At 39.5% G+C, this 16,099-nt stretch overlaps 2 protein-coding genes across 9 annotated transcripts in view; one reads left to right on the forward strand and one right to left on the reverse strand.

Moving 5' to 3' along the window:
• The window catches only part of kdm2aa (lysine (K)-specific demethylase 2Aa), a 31,283-nt gene extending 24,686 nt beyond the window's left edge, over positions 1 to 6,597 (forward strand). For all 8 annotated transcript variants that reach the window (XM_009293357.5, XM_073948519.1, XM_073948514.1 and 5 more), the window contains 4 exons: positions 884 to 1,047; positions 2,758 to 2,904; positions 2,982 to 3,197; positions 5,500 to 6,597. In XM_009293357.5, coding sequence (XP_009291632.1) covers positions 884 to 1,047; positions 2,758 to 2,904; positions 2,982 to 3,197; positions 5,500 to 5,681 — 709 coding nt within the window. In that variant the 3' untranslated portion in view covers positions 5,682 to 6,597. The remainder of the gene's footprint in view (positions 1 to 883; positions 1,048 to 2,757; positions 2,905 to 2,981; positions 3,198 to 5,499) is intronic.
• Positions 6,598 to 8,923: 2,326 nt separating this feature from the next.
• tcirg1a (T cell immune regulator 1, ATPase H+ transporting V0 subunit a3a) overlaps positions 8,924 to 16,099 on the reverse strand; it is a 28,692-nt gene continuing 21,516 nt past the window's right edge. Inside the window, exons 18-21 of the mRNA XM_005160272.6 lie at positions 14,331 to 14,423; positions 13,178 to 13,298; positions 12,912 to 13,083; positions 8,924 to 9,517 (exon numbers count right to left, since the gene is read on the reverse strand). Coding sequence (XP_005160329.1) covers positions 9,433 to 9,517; positions 12,912 to 13,083; positions 13,178 to 13,298; positions 14,331 to 14,423 — 471 coding nt within the window. The 3' untranslated portion in view covers positions 8,924 to 9,432. The remainder of the gene's footprint in view (positions 9,518 to 12,911; positions 13,084 to 13,177; positions 13,299 to 14,330; positions 14,424 to 16,099) is intronic.

The following is a 16,099-nucleotide window of genomic DNA, read 5'->3' on the forward strand; positions in this document are numbered from 1 at the left end:
CAAATGTATTTTCGTTAACTAACATGAACAAATACAGTAGTAGATGTATGGTTTATTTTTTGGTCATGTTAGTAAATGCATTAAATAACATTAACTAATGAACCTTATTGTAAAGTGTGACCAAGTTATGTTTACATGCATATCAGAAATTTTCTCTCATATTTTAAAGCCGCCTTCCACTGCACAACACATTCAGACAGGACTGTCGGTATACACCCCCTTGTGGCAGTCACAATAAATTTTCAGTTTTGTCGTGCACCATGAGAGAGAAGATGATTCACGTGTCCGAAATAAAGGAGTGTGAAAGCAAGAGCCTTTACTATTCATTCATTCACCATGGTTGAATGAAAGAATACTAGAAACTCATAAATCAATATACATTGAAGGGAATGTGGGGACAACATTTAAAAAGTCATATTTCTTATTTATGAATAGAAATGTTTTTTTTTTAATGTAATCTTTTTTCTGATTCCAAAAAATAACAAAAAACTACTATTTCTCATGTCGCATACACGAACCTACTTGGAAACACTGAAATACATCACATCCATACGGTCTAGGCCAGTGGTGGGCAAACTTTTTAGACCCGAGGGCCACATCGAGTTTTGCAAACCAAGTGAAGGGCCACATGTTAAATTCTTTGAAAAATAACTTTTATTAATAGTGGCAGTGTGCATGGAATATGTAATATCGTACAGAAACGTCACGTGTAATTGTTTGTCACTTTGAGGATCTTTTAACAAAAGACACCTTTGCATTGGTTTCTGCAAGGTTGATGTTTTTAGTTGTAATTTTGGACTTTTGCAGGCCGGGATCTTTAGTTAATGTGATCTTTATAGTGATCTTAATTATTAACAATACTTCTGTGTTACTCCTGCTGTAGGTGTTGTGATAAACGCTTATGGACACGGATAGATCTGAGTCGCTGTCGGGCTCTCAGTCCTCAGGCTGTGACGGCTATCATTAAACTACAACCTGTGACCCTTGACCTCTCCTGGACACCTGTGTCAAAGAAACAGCTGGCCTGGCTCATTCATCACCTCCCAAGTACAGTTTATACACTTATCAGCCTTTCAGTCTTGATCTTTTCAGAGAACAGCTAAAGTCAGTGTGAAATCTATTTGAAATGTTTGTCTTATGGCTCATTTCCACTGACTGGTACAGTTCAGTACGGTTCGGGTCGGTACGGGTCACCTTTATCAGGCTTGCGTTTCCACCACAAAGGGTACCCTTTTTGGTGGGCGTAATGTACGACAAAGTTTAAGTCGACGTCATGCTCGCTCGAATAAATGTCTACAGTAAGGCTGAACGGGACATATCATATGAGAAGCACTTCTCACAAAACAGATGCTCTATACACATAAATGCTCGTTTATAAATGTTTATAACTAACTTTTCTATGAACAGGAGTTGATTATAACTGCAGATCAATGACAGTGCAAAATAGGCTACTGTAACGTCTGTAATTATATAACATAAATGCAACATATATGAACACATACAGACCCTTACAGTCTCCGATATATTATTAATTACAGAAAAACTACATGCATTATACATTTAGTACTTATTTGAGTTCAAAAACACATGCAATATAGCCCACAGTCAAACCTCTCATCTGTGTCTGTAATCTTCACCAGCACATGCAAACTCTGTTAGAGAGTCTTTGTCATTCCCAGTTCATAATAGTCCAAAAGGCAAAAATAATCATGGCAGTTTGTTCATGATTCAGGTTGTTAAACACTTTTGCTCCTGTGTTTTGCCGGGTTTTTCCTTTTTCCCGCGCTTTACTCTCGCGCTTGTCCTTTTCTTACTGAATAGATCAGATGACGGAGACACTTCAACAATCACGTAACGTTACGCAATATCATCATCAGCTCAAGAAGTTTGTTATATTAAATATAGACACGAGCTAGCTCGCAAGCTCCCGTAAGAAAGCGAATACAGCTCGCACTTTTAGATGGGCTCGTAAACAATAACAGGACGCGGCAGATTTTGTTCTTCTTTGCATTGTGTCTGTTAATCCAGACGATGACACGGTTTGTTTGAGCCTGGGTCATCCATGGCTGGTTATTTTATGCATATAGTATATCCATGTAATCTCTCGGCTGTGTATTAAATCATGGCAGATCCTTTGTTTACATTCTGTCTAGCTCCACGAGCTCGTGAGGTATCTCTGTAACCAATCCGCGTTCGGCTGCGCGTGTAGCTCCACCTTTTGATACCCTTCCTCGTTTTTGGGACTGTTTCGAAAGGGTGCCGAAAAAGTGGTACGGTGCGGTTTGGTTCGGTACGCTTATTGACAGTGGAAACGGCCATAAAAGCGTACCAAACCAAACCGTACCATACCACTCAGTGGAAACGGGCCTTTAGCGCATATTGCCATTCTTTTGATCAACGATTAGAAGTTAATCTAATGAAGTAAGTTTTTGATAATTTTCAGTCTAATTTTGACCGTTTGCTTTCTTGTTTGTAATGTCAGTCCATTACTGATGATGTCAGTTAAACAACAATATTCTTAACCACGCCCCTCTTACCATAAGTTTGCTTTGAGGGAATGACGTGCAGAAAATAAGCCCTGCCCCCTACTTAATATACAGTTTCAGTTGGAAGTATATCAGCACACTGAAAGAAAAGTCTTAGCAACTTAATTCACACTGGGCTAATAATGTAAACAATTATTCTTGTGTAAAACCTAAAACATCCTTTCACTCTCTCTCTCTCTCTCTCTCACTCTCTCTCTCTGTTTTCCTACAGGTTTAAAAGATCTAATAATGTCCGGTTGTTCTTCATTATGTGTGTCTGCATTAAGCTCGCCGAGCTGTCCGAGTTTGCGAACTCTTGACCTGTGTTGGGCTGTGGGCGTCAAAGACTCGCAGATAAAAGATCTTATTGTGCAGCCAGGTGAGGCACTTATAACTCTGTTAATTAAACTACATGTGCAATCTGAGCTGACGCTGAACTCTTCTGCTGTCCCGCAGGCAGTGAAAGTCGCAGTCGTCTCAGAAGTTTGGTCAGTCTGCGCTTGTCTGGTTTGGAATTGAGTGACGCTGTCATTAAGACGATGGTCCGACACATGCCTTCACTGCGCCAGTTAGATCTGTCCTACTGTCAGGGCCTCACAGACCAGTCCATCAACCTGCTCACTGCTACTGGATGCAACACTCGCAACACACTCAGACAGCTCAATCTTTCAGGTACTCTACATTTTCTTGAAACACTGTAATTTTTAATGCCTCAATATGTGTATTTAGGGATTCTGAGGCGCTGTGATTGGTCCTGCCAAAACAAGTCATGTCCCAGATGACTCAATGACTATGCCCTAAGCCATGTAATGTAGGAAGTGTATATTATTATTTAGTCTTTCAGCATTGATGACCAGTATTCAGTATTTTCTTTCTTTATTAAGTGTATTATTTGGGTATTTAAAAAGCACTTTGTTTTTGTTTCAGTATGGTCACTGCATCTTGTATGTTTAAACTTTCTTAAATTCAGTTTCAGATTAAAATAAAGACTAGTGAAGTTTTATATACACTCACCGGCCACTTTATTAGGTACACCGTACTAGTACCAGGTTGGACCCCCTTTTGCCTTCAGAACTGCCTTAATCCTTCGTGGCATAGATTCAACAAAGTACTGGAAATATTCCTCAGAGTTTGCTCTATACTGACATAATAAAAATAATAATTTAACGGAGTTGCTGCAGATTTATCGGCAGCACATCAATGATGCAAATCTCTGGTTCCACCACATCCCAATGGTGCTCTATTGGATTGAGATCTGGTGACCGTAGAGGCCATTTGAGTACAGTGAGCTCATTGTCATGTTCAGGAAACCAGTCTGAGATGATTTGCTCTTTATGACATTGCTTCAAGGTTGAAAGTCTTGTGCGTTCAGAGATGCTCTTCTGCAGACCTCAGTTGTAACGAGTGCTTATTTGAGTACCTGTTGCCTTTCTATCACCTCGAACCAGTCTGGTCGTTCTCCTCTGACCACTGGCATCAACAAGGCATTTGCTCCCACAGAACTGCCGCTCACTGGATATTTTCTCTTTTTCAGAACATTCTCTGTAAACCCTAGAGATTGTTGTGCATGAAAATCCCTGTAGATCAGCAGTTTCTGAAATACTCGGATCAGCCCATCTGGCACAAACAACCATGCCACATTCAAAGTCACTTAAATCCCCTTTCTTCTCCATTCTGATGCTCAGTTTGTACTGCAGCAGATCGTCTTGTCTACACTCCTAAATGCAAGGTGATGTTGCCATGTGATTGGCTGATTGGAAATTTGCATTACGAGCAGTTGACAGGTGTACCTAAAAAAAAAGTGGCCGGTTAGTGTATTATAATGTAGATCAGTGTTTCTCAACCATGTTCCAGAAAGGCCACCAACACTGCATGTTATGGATGTCTTCTTTAGCCCCTTTCACACATACAGACCTTTCCGGAAAATTGACGGAATATATGTTCTTCTTAATGCCAACTGTGTAAATAATCATCGATGAGATGCTTATGATAAGCCATTGTTTGTTTACCTTCAAGCTTTGCGTGTGCCTGTGAAACAGCCTGTGAGCGCCTGCGCACGTACATTATAAACATCTCGACATGCGAAAGTGATCCTGCGAAAGTTGTTCACAATATTGATCATCCACAGAGTTTGTAATTTAGTCAAATGTTTACAAATACAAGCGCAGCCGTTTAAAGCTCATTTGTGGTGAATGATGTCAGAATTTACCGGTATTTTGGAATGGATGTGTGAATGCTCTTTTCCGGAAAATTTCCGTAACGTCCTCGCCTGTGTGAACAGCGCTTTTTTGAATATACCGGTAAAGTCGTTCCGGAAATTTTCCGGATATTTACCGGTATCACTGTGTGAAAGGGGCTATTGTCACACCCATTACAGATCTCTCAGTCTCTGCTAATGAGCTGATGATCTGAATCAGGTGTGTGTGATTAGGAGACATGGAAAATGTGCAGAGCTGGTGGTCCTCTTGGACAACTATTATAAAAATACAGAGGGTTTCATTTAGGAGTAGGATTTGAGTATGGGGATAGACTTTACAGTTTGTACCATACCTGCAAACACGCTCTTGTTTTTCCGGGAATCTGCCGTATTTCAGACCCATCTCCCCCCACCCTCCCGTTTTGTTATTTCTCCTGGAAAACTCCTGTAATTTCACCCTACCCTTGGTCCTCAGCTTTTTGGTACAGTCTGTAATAACCCTCAGGTCTCCAACTTTGATACAGAATCCGACTGAAACCCGGTGCATAGTACAGTTACTAACCCAGTTCTTAACTGTTATTCAGACAAACACACACCCCTCAAACACATTCAGACAAACACCCCCTCCTGGAATTTCAGAGACCAATGTTGGCAGGTGTTTGTACAGTATAAAAATCATTACGTCTATGAGAAGCTCCCATAAAGATAGCTTTCTGTGGGTGGGTGTGTGTGTGTTTGTGTGTTTGGGGTATTGACTTGTTTTGATCTTCTGTCCAGGTTGTAATAAGCTGTCAGATGGCTGTCTCTCATATATGAAGCGATTATCCGCTCTGGCTCTGTTGGATCTGCGGGGCTGCAAGAACGTGACCCGACATGGCTGCGAAAACTTCATCTCGGACCTGTCCTACTGCACCGTATTCTGCCTGACCGAGGACAAACTCATTCAGAGAGTATCCTAACTCGCCCACAAGCACACACACACACACATTTACATATATATACACACATATATATATACACACACACAGCTCAGCTTAGCGAGCTCACGAGTGCTCCATCCCACTCAAACACAGGCACGTCTAGCCTGACTGAGAGGATGAGGCTGAGGAACATAGACGGACGGATCGCTGCTCTTCTAGACACAGCCGGAAAACAGGCTTATGTCCTGTGCTGGTGTGTCTTTAAGTCAAGGGGAGGATTTGATTTCCAGCACCCAGTCGAATCTGATTCAGAAACACCCAGCGTGTGGCTTTTCTTCTTCTCTGGACGTTCAGCCTAATCCAAAGTGAATTCTTCAGGAGAATCTGAACTGCGTCATCCAAGAAGGTTGGTTCTGGTCCAGATGCAGCCACTCGTGTGTTTGCCGTGGTATCAGTGCTAGGTAAGCTGTATAAAGGAAGAAAATGGCAGATCCTGATAGTTGTCATCCTCCACACTTGAGGGAATGTAGTGGCAGCAATGATAGTCACCCTGATGGTTCATTCATACTCTTAGAGACTCTTTTGTGTCTGAACACAGTTTTGGTGGTTCAATGGTTCTGAAAGTTCTGCTGCCTGACGCGAAACACACAAGTTTAAACTCAGTCACACCAAAACTGAGCTCACTCTTTCTTAGTTTTCTGTCATCTGATGGTTTGTTCTTCTGCTTGCTGTCATCTCTTAACGGCTGGTTCACCTGCGTTCTCCTGTTCTGTCTAAACTCGCGGTTTAGGCTAAGTTGTTCCATTTACCCTGGGAAAGCTATAATTTAAGTGCAACTTGTAGCAACATGATAGCAATTATTTTCTGAGGACTTTTTAAAAATGGAAAAGTTGCTGTTCGGTTAGGGTTTTTTTTTTTTCATTAAAAAGCAGAAAAATAAAAAGTGGAAAGCAAACGAGGTGTTTGAATTTTGCTTTCATTATTGGACGCTTCATCACTCTGTCTGTTAGTTTATGGGTTCATCAAATTTTGCAGTTTATTATACGTTATGCAAATGCCCGTGAAATCAAAACCAACCATATGACTTTGTTAGCTCACATTGCTTGTTTTGTGGTGAACAATTCATCTGTGCATGTCATTAAGAAAGAAAAAGTTTGCCCTTCTCATCTTTAAACCTAAGGTGCAAATGCATCCGTTTTTTTCAGTTAAATAGTCAGTATATGATAGGAATTGGGCGTGGCTAACAAATTAACCACACCCCTTTAACTGTCAGTTTTGACAAAAAACAGAAAAAGTGAGCAGGGGTCCGTTCTTCATACCTCGCTTAAATGATCTAAGATGATTTGGCAGATCCTGGATCTTTTAATCTTGATAACTGATCTCTCGCTAATTTGGTTCTTCAAATTTGACGCGAATCAGATTAGAATGTCTGGATAAACTGATCTGAGATCGCTGCGTGTGTTGTGAAGGACAGATCTATCGATCCTTGAAATCATGATCAGCAGTGCAACGATTGGCTGACGGCACAGCAGCGTAATGACATCATCTAATTAATATTCAATTATCCATGTGAGCAAAATTACATCAAATTAGCAGTAAACGGCTTGTTAAATATGATACGCAATAACCTTCCACATTTGTTGTGAGCTGCAGGCTTTACACTTTCATGTGTCAAGTGTGTATTTCAATGCAAATCAATGTATTTAGTTCTACATTTAGAAAATATTTTCTTTATTATAGTAGCCGTTTTTTAATCGGTGTAAAGAATAACTGGTTGTTTATAAAAGCATTTTGATATTGGTAAAGGCATCTGCAACTTTTGTGAAGCATCAAATCACCGGCATATTAACTGTCAAAACATGTTAATGACTGCTGAAATGTATTATTGCTTTTAAAAAGTCACATATTGTGCATTTCTATTATACACAATTTGTACTAAAGCGATCTAAAAAGTTCATATCAATAAGTTTTCTCTTTGCACCACCAGGTGGCAGTCTTTGTACTTTCATTTCGAGGGTGCAGATTGCATACGTTTTATTAATATGTATAACTTAATTTATTTTATTAATGACTATAACTTTTTATATATATATATGGTTAAAAATATGTACCATTTTCCCAAGTGTGTATAACTACTACTGTAAGAAAATATCAGAATTGGGAACATACTTTCTGTATTATCTTTGCTTGAACTAAGCCGATCTAATCCTGTTTATATGAATTGAACCTGCTCCCGATCAGGTTTGACCTAGCAGAGCTGTTGCTATGACAACAACTCTCGGATCAGCTTTGAAGAACGAAACGATCCTGGATCGTGTCAAATCGTCAATATCCAAATCTAGCTAACTGAGTAATCCACGTACGAAGAACGGACCCCAGGAGGAGTCTGTTAGGTTGTAATAACTCTCCCCAAACTATTTTCCTGATCTTTCTGAATAAAATGCCTACTTTACTAAATCCAATCAGCTCTCGGTAGAAAAAAGCAAGCCACGCCCACTGTTGTGGCATTTAATAATCTGTTTTTTTTTAGGAACTGCATCACAATACCAAAAAAAAAAACTGACTTCTCTGATCACACTTGACACACTTTTCCGTTCCAAAAACGTAATATGCATAGTGCGCCACATAATATGCACTGATTGTTGCTGTTGATTTTAATATGATTCTTACAGTACCGGATAACTCAAAGCCGCAACCACAAGTCTCTCCTTAAGGGGGCGGTCACACTGAAAGCACTTTTTGACAAGTGACATAACACTTTTACCGCTCATTTTCATTCTCCAATTAAACGAAAGCAGAGGCGGGGTTTCCGTTGAGGTGACAGCAGTGTTTGTGTTGTCAAGACGACTATGAAGACTTTTGAAGACCGAGACTAGTGGTTGCTGTTTTGAGTTATCTGGAGCTGTATGACTTCAAGTCTTAAATATCACAATATTATTAAATATCACAATTATCATCAGCAACACTTGCGCACAATACAAAGCTGATTCAGTCGTTGCCTAGCGAAATAAAAATCACACCGCACTTTTTTTCTTGTCAAAAAAAAAGGCATTGCAGTGTGCCTCAAGTTTTTTGGATAGAAAAGCATGTTTGGTGTGATCGGGCGCTCAGTCGTTGCCTGCCCAGCAAGATAAAAAGTGCACCACGCTTATTATTTTTATTTTTTTGCCAACAAAAAAGGCAGTGTGGTGCGCCTCATGAAACGTAAAAGCACGTTCGGAGTGATCGGCCCCTAAGAGTCCATTTGTCTTTATTTTGAAAGGAATACAATAATTCACAAATTTCTTAGTTAAAAGCTTTATTAGTATTATCTTTGTAATCCATACATCATATGCTCAGCATTAAGTCCTCAGGAAGCTTATAAAACAAACCCTGAGACCAAATAAATAATAAAAGGGACAGTTCAACTTAAAATAAAAAAATCCTCATGTGGTGACGTGTATTGACTGTGTTAAATGAACATTTCTCAAAACATCACCATTCATTCATTTTGAAACGTATGTTGCAGATGCCTTACAAGTTGCAATCCAACACTCGGAAACATCCATACACACTGATTCACACACATACACTGCGGCCAATTTAGCTTATTCAATTCGCCTACAGCGCATGTCTTTGGACAGCATCAAAACAGCTTATTTTGTTATATTACAACAAACTTCACCGGTTTGGAATACTTTTTCGTTTTTAATTTAGGATGAACTATCCATTTGATTGCTTTTTAATACTTGAGAAACACATTCAGCTTCAAAATGAAGTATAAAAGCATCTTTACATGTAGTATTTACATTCACTCCAAACGCTGGATTGATTCAAAGGAGAAAGGGTTGAACTTGTATCCAGATCCGCGGTAGAATTTATTCTGAAACTCCACCCTGCGCCGAAAGAGGAATGGAAATGTCAGTTTGACACACACACACACACGCCTGTTTTTATGAAAAGTGAGGACATTACATAAGTTTCCATTCATTTTATACTGTCCAAACCATATATTGTATTGCCCTCACCCCACCCTATCCCTAAACCAAACCATCACAGGAGATTTTGTGCAGCTTTACTCTCTGATTAAACTTATCCTGTGTGATTTAAAAGCTTTGAGAAATGAGGACGTCACCAATGTCCTCATATTTCACCTTCTTTTTGTAATACCTGTCATACCTTTGTCATTGTACAGATTTGTGTCCTGATATGACACACACACACACACAAAGAGACAAAAATAAAACACAACTGAACTGACTGATACTTTAAATTAGTGGAAGCCCTGAAGAGTATTACATCTTTACATTAATAGGATTTTATCATATTGAAAGTTGTCCTTGACACGTCCCTGCTGAAAAAAACAGAGTAAACCAGCCTAGGCTGGTTGGCTGGTTTTAGCTGGTCGACCAGGCTGGTTTTAGAGGGGTTTTGGCCATTTCCAGCCTGGTCTTAGATGGTCAGGCTGGGAGATGACCAGCTAAAACCAGCTTAGCCAGGCTGGGAGCCCAGCCAAAACCAGCTATGTCCAGCTTAAACCAGGCTGGTCAAGCTGGCTTTAGCTGGTCATTTTCCAGCCTGACCTGGAGGCTGGTTTAAGTAGGATTTTTCAGCAGGGGTATGGCAAGTTTGCCTCCATTTTTTTCCTTTGCTGAATATCGTTTAATTTACATTGTAATTACTACTAACTTTGTGTCTGTCTGGAGTGGAGTAAATGTGTTTATAGCAGGTGCTTAACAGTGATTATTACACGTCTCTCTGGAATACTTGATACTGATTCGTCAATGGACGTTCAAACGTAAGTAATAACCATGTTACCGCATTTTGACCGTTTTTCTCTGCTCATCTCCTGTCATGCTGCTGTTTGTGACCGTTTGGCGCCATCTTGTGACTGAATAATACGTAGGTTTGTATATCAGCTGCGTTTAGCCATTTGTGTTCCTGTCAGCTTTACATTTAACAAAAAAGATACTTCATCATTATAGATTAGATCTGTTTTGTGTCCAACTGTTTAGTTATGTGGCAAATAGCCATGTGATAATCAGGATAATATAAACCTAGGCTGTTATGCATGCAGAATAAAACCGGACAAGCTAATCCGCTGTTATGTATATAAGAATGAAGAGAAAACAACTGACTAGATGTCTATTATCCTTTACAACCATTAAATGGATGACAGGTCGGGTGGGATTGCCATAAATCATTAAGGTAAGGGTAATTTAATTGGTGAGACTAAAGGCCCAAGTGCTACACACTAAAATAAAGCAAGCTAACGTCATATTAACATCAAAGCCTAATGTCATACAGGTGCACGTTTGTGTGATTAAGTAATAATAGATCGCAAACATTAAATGCAATTAAAATGTCCACTATAATTCCTACACATGTGAACGCAGATGGCAACAACAGTTAATGTAAATAGCTACTTAATATAAAGCTTGAATTCACATTAGACGTGATAACCGTGAAACCATGATTATTCTTCACACTATATATAGTCGTACAACCAACATCTATAATTGTTGCATCAGTGTTTGCTTAAGGATTTTTTCCAGCTGTGGCGGCAAGCCTTTTTTTTTTACACGCAGATCTACCAACTACCTGTGGCGTTTTTTTCAATGACAAATGTCGTAAGCGCAGTATTAGAAGTCGAGATCGCATTTATCTGATAGATTACAGCATGCGCATCTCTTTGCTTGCACGCTAATTTCCTCTGCTTGTGCACAAAACTTTTTGCACGCCACATCAGATATAAGCCGCTTCAAGAGCGCGCAGATCTTCTTGTGTGCTCTCAAATAAACGCTGCTGAAGTGCGATTTAGTGCATTTATGTCTCCAGCATTTATTAGATTTGCTAGAAACATTTTATGAATGTCTCCAATAGACCTACAGAGCGATAATGCTTCCAGAAGTAAAGTGAAACGGCTATACGTCGTGTTTGCTGGCCTCATGCATCATGCATCTGTCAGTCAGACAGTCAGCACATAACAAATTACGCACAGCACTACTATGGTTACAGAAAAGTTTGCACTGTTATAATTCACTTACCTTTTTATACGTTTTGGTGCGATTATCACCCGCTATTAAAAAAAATAATGTTTTGAATGAGAAGCTGTAATGTAGCCGTGGCGGGATGAATTTTGGCGTGCCGCCCCGCCTAGGAAGAATGAATGTAGCGGAAACCATGTTGCATTCCTAATTATGTAGTTCAAAACAACAAATGAATGTCTGATTGTAGAAGAAGCCTACTTAAGCAATGCACTGCTTTTGTTCTCTGAAATACATTTGAATGTATGTAAAAAAATAAAAAAGCCTATTTTACAATGCAGTAATATTATGTAGTTTCAAAATACAACATATTAACATTTTAATGTAGAAAAAGCCAATGTGGGTGTCTTAAGGAGCAAAAATACAGCATATGGGCTCTTATATGCAGTTGTGTTATCACTCATCTAGCAAGTCCCATCTCTCCGGCCCTACGTTTGGGATGCTTTTCATAAACCGGCCCCCATAACAAACTAATTGAATAGCCCTGAAGTAAAACATGTATATCATTATTTGGATTCAACAAAAAATGATAGAAATAACCCGAAGGAGAGAAAGAGTACGTCAAATCTAGTGGCTAACAAAATGGTGCAACTTATTTATACAGTTTTACATGACTGTTTGTATTTTGGGGCTGCACTGGACCTCTTCAGTCAACTGACCTAGAAAAATGTTTAAAGGTGGACATCTATTTTTTTTAAGGTGCAGTATGTTGGATTGACCTAGTGGTTGAACTAGGTATAACAGTCCAAATTCAAATTGTTGGAGATTTTTTTTATTTTACCTGGACCCTCCTCTGACCACTACACAAATCCAGGTTGCCAGATTAAAGCCACCAAAAGGAGCTAGCCAGCCTGACCATCAAGCCTTGCACTGTAAGCTGCTCAGCTAATACTTATATCATTTACTGATTAAAAATAACACCATTTTCATTTTGGAAAATGCTACTGTCCTCTAAAGGTCACATTTTTGTCAGTGCCCGCATATATTGTGGTACCCTTCATGCCTAAAATGGGGAAAACGCAGTGTATTCTGCAATGGCAACCTGGGGTGCTGAACTATAATTGCTTATTAGCAGTGGGCTGATTATCGAGACCAAAACAAGGACAGAAATTCTGACATGAAATGTACATTTTCCAGGAAGACTGACGAACTTCAGCATTGTTTTTCACATAAACAAATATATTGAATTGGCATGTTTCTTAGATTTTTGCAAACACTCTTCTCCTGTGTGTGTTTTTCTCACCAGTGCAGCCGCAGTGCATGCAGGAAGGCCGACAGTCCCTCCATAACCAGCAGGATGGAGACGGTGAGCGTGGCGAAGAGGGAGAAAACCACTGACAGAACCACAGAGCCAACATAGCCTTGCCACGACAAGGAAATCCTCATTACCATCACCCAGAGGACTTCCGCCAGCTCTAACACACACAAATACACAACATATTACGCATCTGACAGTTGGACTGTAAGTGAATGTGTGGCAGTTGTGGATGCTTGTAATTGTGCGCATACGTGCATGAGCGAGGCTGAGGGCCCAAAGGCGGAGGTATGAGGCAGTGTTAGAGATGCAGCCCAGACAGTACTCTATAGTATGGATGGCCTGCTGCATGAACACCTCCGTCCACTCAAACTCCTGGAAAGAGCAATCAGCATCACTCGCACTGAAGAATCCATTCAGGAACTGGACTGATCAGTGGATGTGTCCAAAATAACCTACTACTCGAGAAGGTATTGCATTTGAATTGAATTTACTATAAGACTGAATGCAAATAGTATAAATTCAGATGAACTAAATCTGCCATTTGTCCTTATTTCACTCGATCAAATAAAAGCAGAAGTGGGATTTCTGTCAAGATGGCTACAGGGACTTTTAAAGATGGTGGAGACACTTGTGGCCACTGTTATCCTGTTTGACTCCAAAATTTTGAATATCACAATATTGTTAAATATTAAAATTATAACAATATCAACAGCCCAGCACCTTAGAGTTCTCCACTAGTAATGTGTCCCTGATTCAAATGATCCAATCAAAGAGTCTCCAGTTAATGATTCACTGACTTAAGTTTTCACATCAGAGAGAGTCTTTGGTTATTGATCTACTGATTTAAAGGGCACCTATGATGAAAATCAACTTTTGTAAGCTGTTTGGACAGAACTGTGTGTAGGTATAGTGTCCACAGTCACATTGGGGTGATATAAAGTCAATAAGTCTTTTTTTTTTTTTCTTTTTCATTTCCTGACATATGATTCAAATCCCTCCTATTTTGAGGCCCACCGCAACGTGACATAGAAGTGTGGTTTTCCTGCCCAGTGAATTGATTGACAGAACTTAGAACAAGTCTGTGTGTATAATCTTATTAACGTGTATAATCTTATCAACAACTGAGTGTGCGTGCGTGCTTACGCAACATTATGTGTGTCTCATCGTTGCAGAAAGGCTTGAATTAACTCACCAATACATACATCAAATAATCATTGGGAAAGTTCTTACTGTAGCATACCTGCCAACACTCCCGTTTTTTCTCGGGAGTCTACCGTAATTCAGACCCATCTCCCGCCACCCTCCCGTTTTGTTATTTTTCCCGGAAAAATCCGTAATTGCCCTTTAGGTCATCCGGTAAGAATGAGTGTACAATTATTGATCTACTGATTTTATGTTTCTTACCTGTTCATCTATTCCTCCTCCTCCCTCTAGGTCAACTAGTTGTGCATTTATTGAGCTGGTGTCTGTGACTAGAGAACGCTGCTCCTCATGTAGCTGTTAACAGACACCATTTTCATCAGACACCGTATGGTTGATAACTGCAATATGACAACTGTTAAACACAGCAATTCATCTAAAAGAACCACATGACTCTTCGGTAAGTGCAAGCCTTGCCATTTCACAGAAATTCAGACTGATTGCCTTTTTTAAAGCAATGTTGTGATCTTTGTTCCCGCCTGTTTCCAACACGACGATTAAAACAACACGTTTGTTTGATTACTAATTTACCCAGACCTTTATGTGTGGCCTATTATGGGAGGATACTTGTTTCTTGTGGCTTCTGAGTGTTTCGCACAGCTCTTGCCACAGTATTTCAGTGTGACTAAACTATTACAAACTTTTAGTTTACTTTTACCGCTGTTCTTTTTTTTGCTGGTGTGTTTGGTATCATTAGCTGTTTCCATACATAGATGTGAATTAAATTTGTGTGCAAAACTGCAATGTCGCATAAATGACATGCGAATAAATCAGCGTTTCCATCCAACGAGTCAGAGAATAAAATCCTGTAACTTCCTGATTGACTGGTGCCAAATCAAAAATTAAAATGGACTTTTCTGCGGTAGACAAAACTGCAAGAGTCTTTTCCTTATTTAATAAACGACTTTCACCTCAGAAGACAATGCTGACACGCAATAAGCCCGCGGTGGAGTTTGAAGGCATAAGACACACAGAAGCTCTTGACAGTTCTGGAGGTCATTGATAATATAATAACACTAATACTGAAATGGTTAAGGTGTTTTAGAGTGACCAAAACAACATTTCAGATGTTTTACAATGTGCTTAGCCTGCTGGTTTGTCCATTCATCACATCAAGTTCATTTATTTATAGAGCACATTTAAAAGCAGTCACAAGACTGACCAAAGTGCTGTACATAAAACAAAGTAAAAATAAAAAGACAAAATATAAAAACAGAGAAATAAGGCAAGAGAAACGTCTGTAAAAATGTAGCAGTAGAAAGGACTATTAAAATAAGATTAAAAAGCCAAGCTAAAAAGGTACGTTTTAAGAAGTGATTTGAAAATAGATAATGATGGAGCCTTTCTAATCTCAAGGGGCAAAGTGTTCCACAATTGAGGACCCGCCACAGAGAAAGCTCTGTCCCCTCTACACTTCAGTCTGGACTGAGGAACTAAACGCAGAATCTGATCAATTGACCTAAGAGATCTCACGGGAGTGTAAAAATGAAGCAGCTCTGAGAGAAAGGATGGAGCTAGATTATGGAGGGATTTATATACCAGTAAAAGCACTTCAAAATCAATTCTGAATTGGACAGGCAGCCAATGAAGGCCTCTTAGAAGAGGGGTAATGTGGTCATAATTTCTGCTATTACAAATGAATCTAGCAGCAGCCTTTTGGACAAACTGACGGCAAGAAATTAGGGATTTTGACATGCCACTGTAAAGTGCATTGCAATAGTCAAACCGTGATGTAATAAAAGCATGGACACACGTCTCCTCTTATAACAAAATCACATGACCTTTTTTAAATGCGCATACTGCAATTTGTTCAATAAGTGTTACAGTTGTAGTTTAGGTGCATCTTTTTCATCAAATAAACAGTTCTTACTGCTCAGTAATGTGCATATGTCTTTTATGTGCATCTTGGCTTTTCCATCAACATATATCCAAAATGCACATTAAAATAGGTGGATTGAAACATAGCTATTGTC

This window comes from Danio rerio, chromosome 1, assembly GCF_049306965.1.
Source record: "Danio rerio strain Tuebingen ecotype United States chromosome 1, GRCz12tu, whole genome shotgun sequence".
Lineage (NCBI taxonomy): Eukaryota > Metazoa > Chordata > Actinopteri > Cypriniformes > Danionidae > Danio > Danio rerio.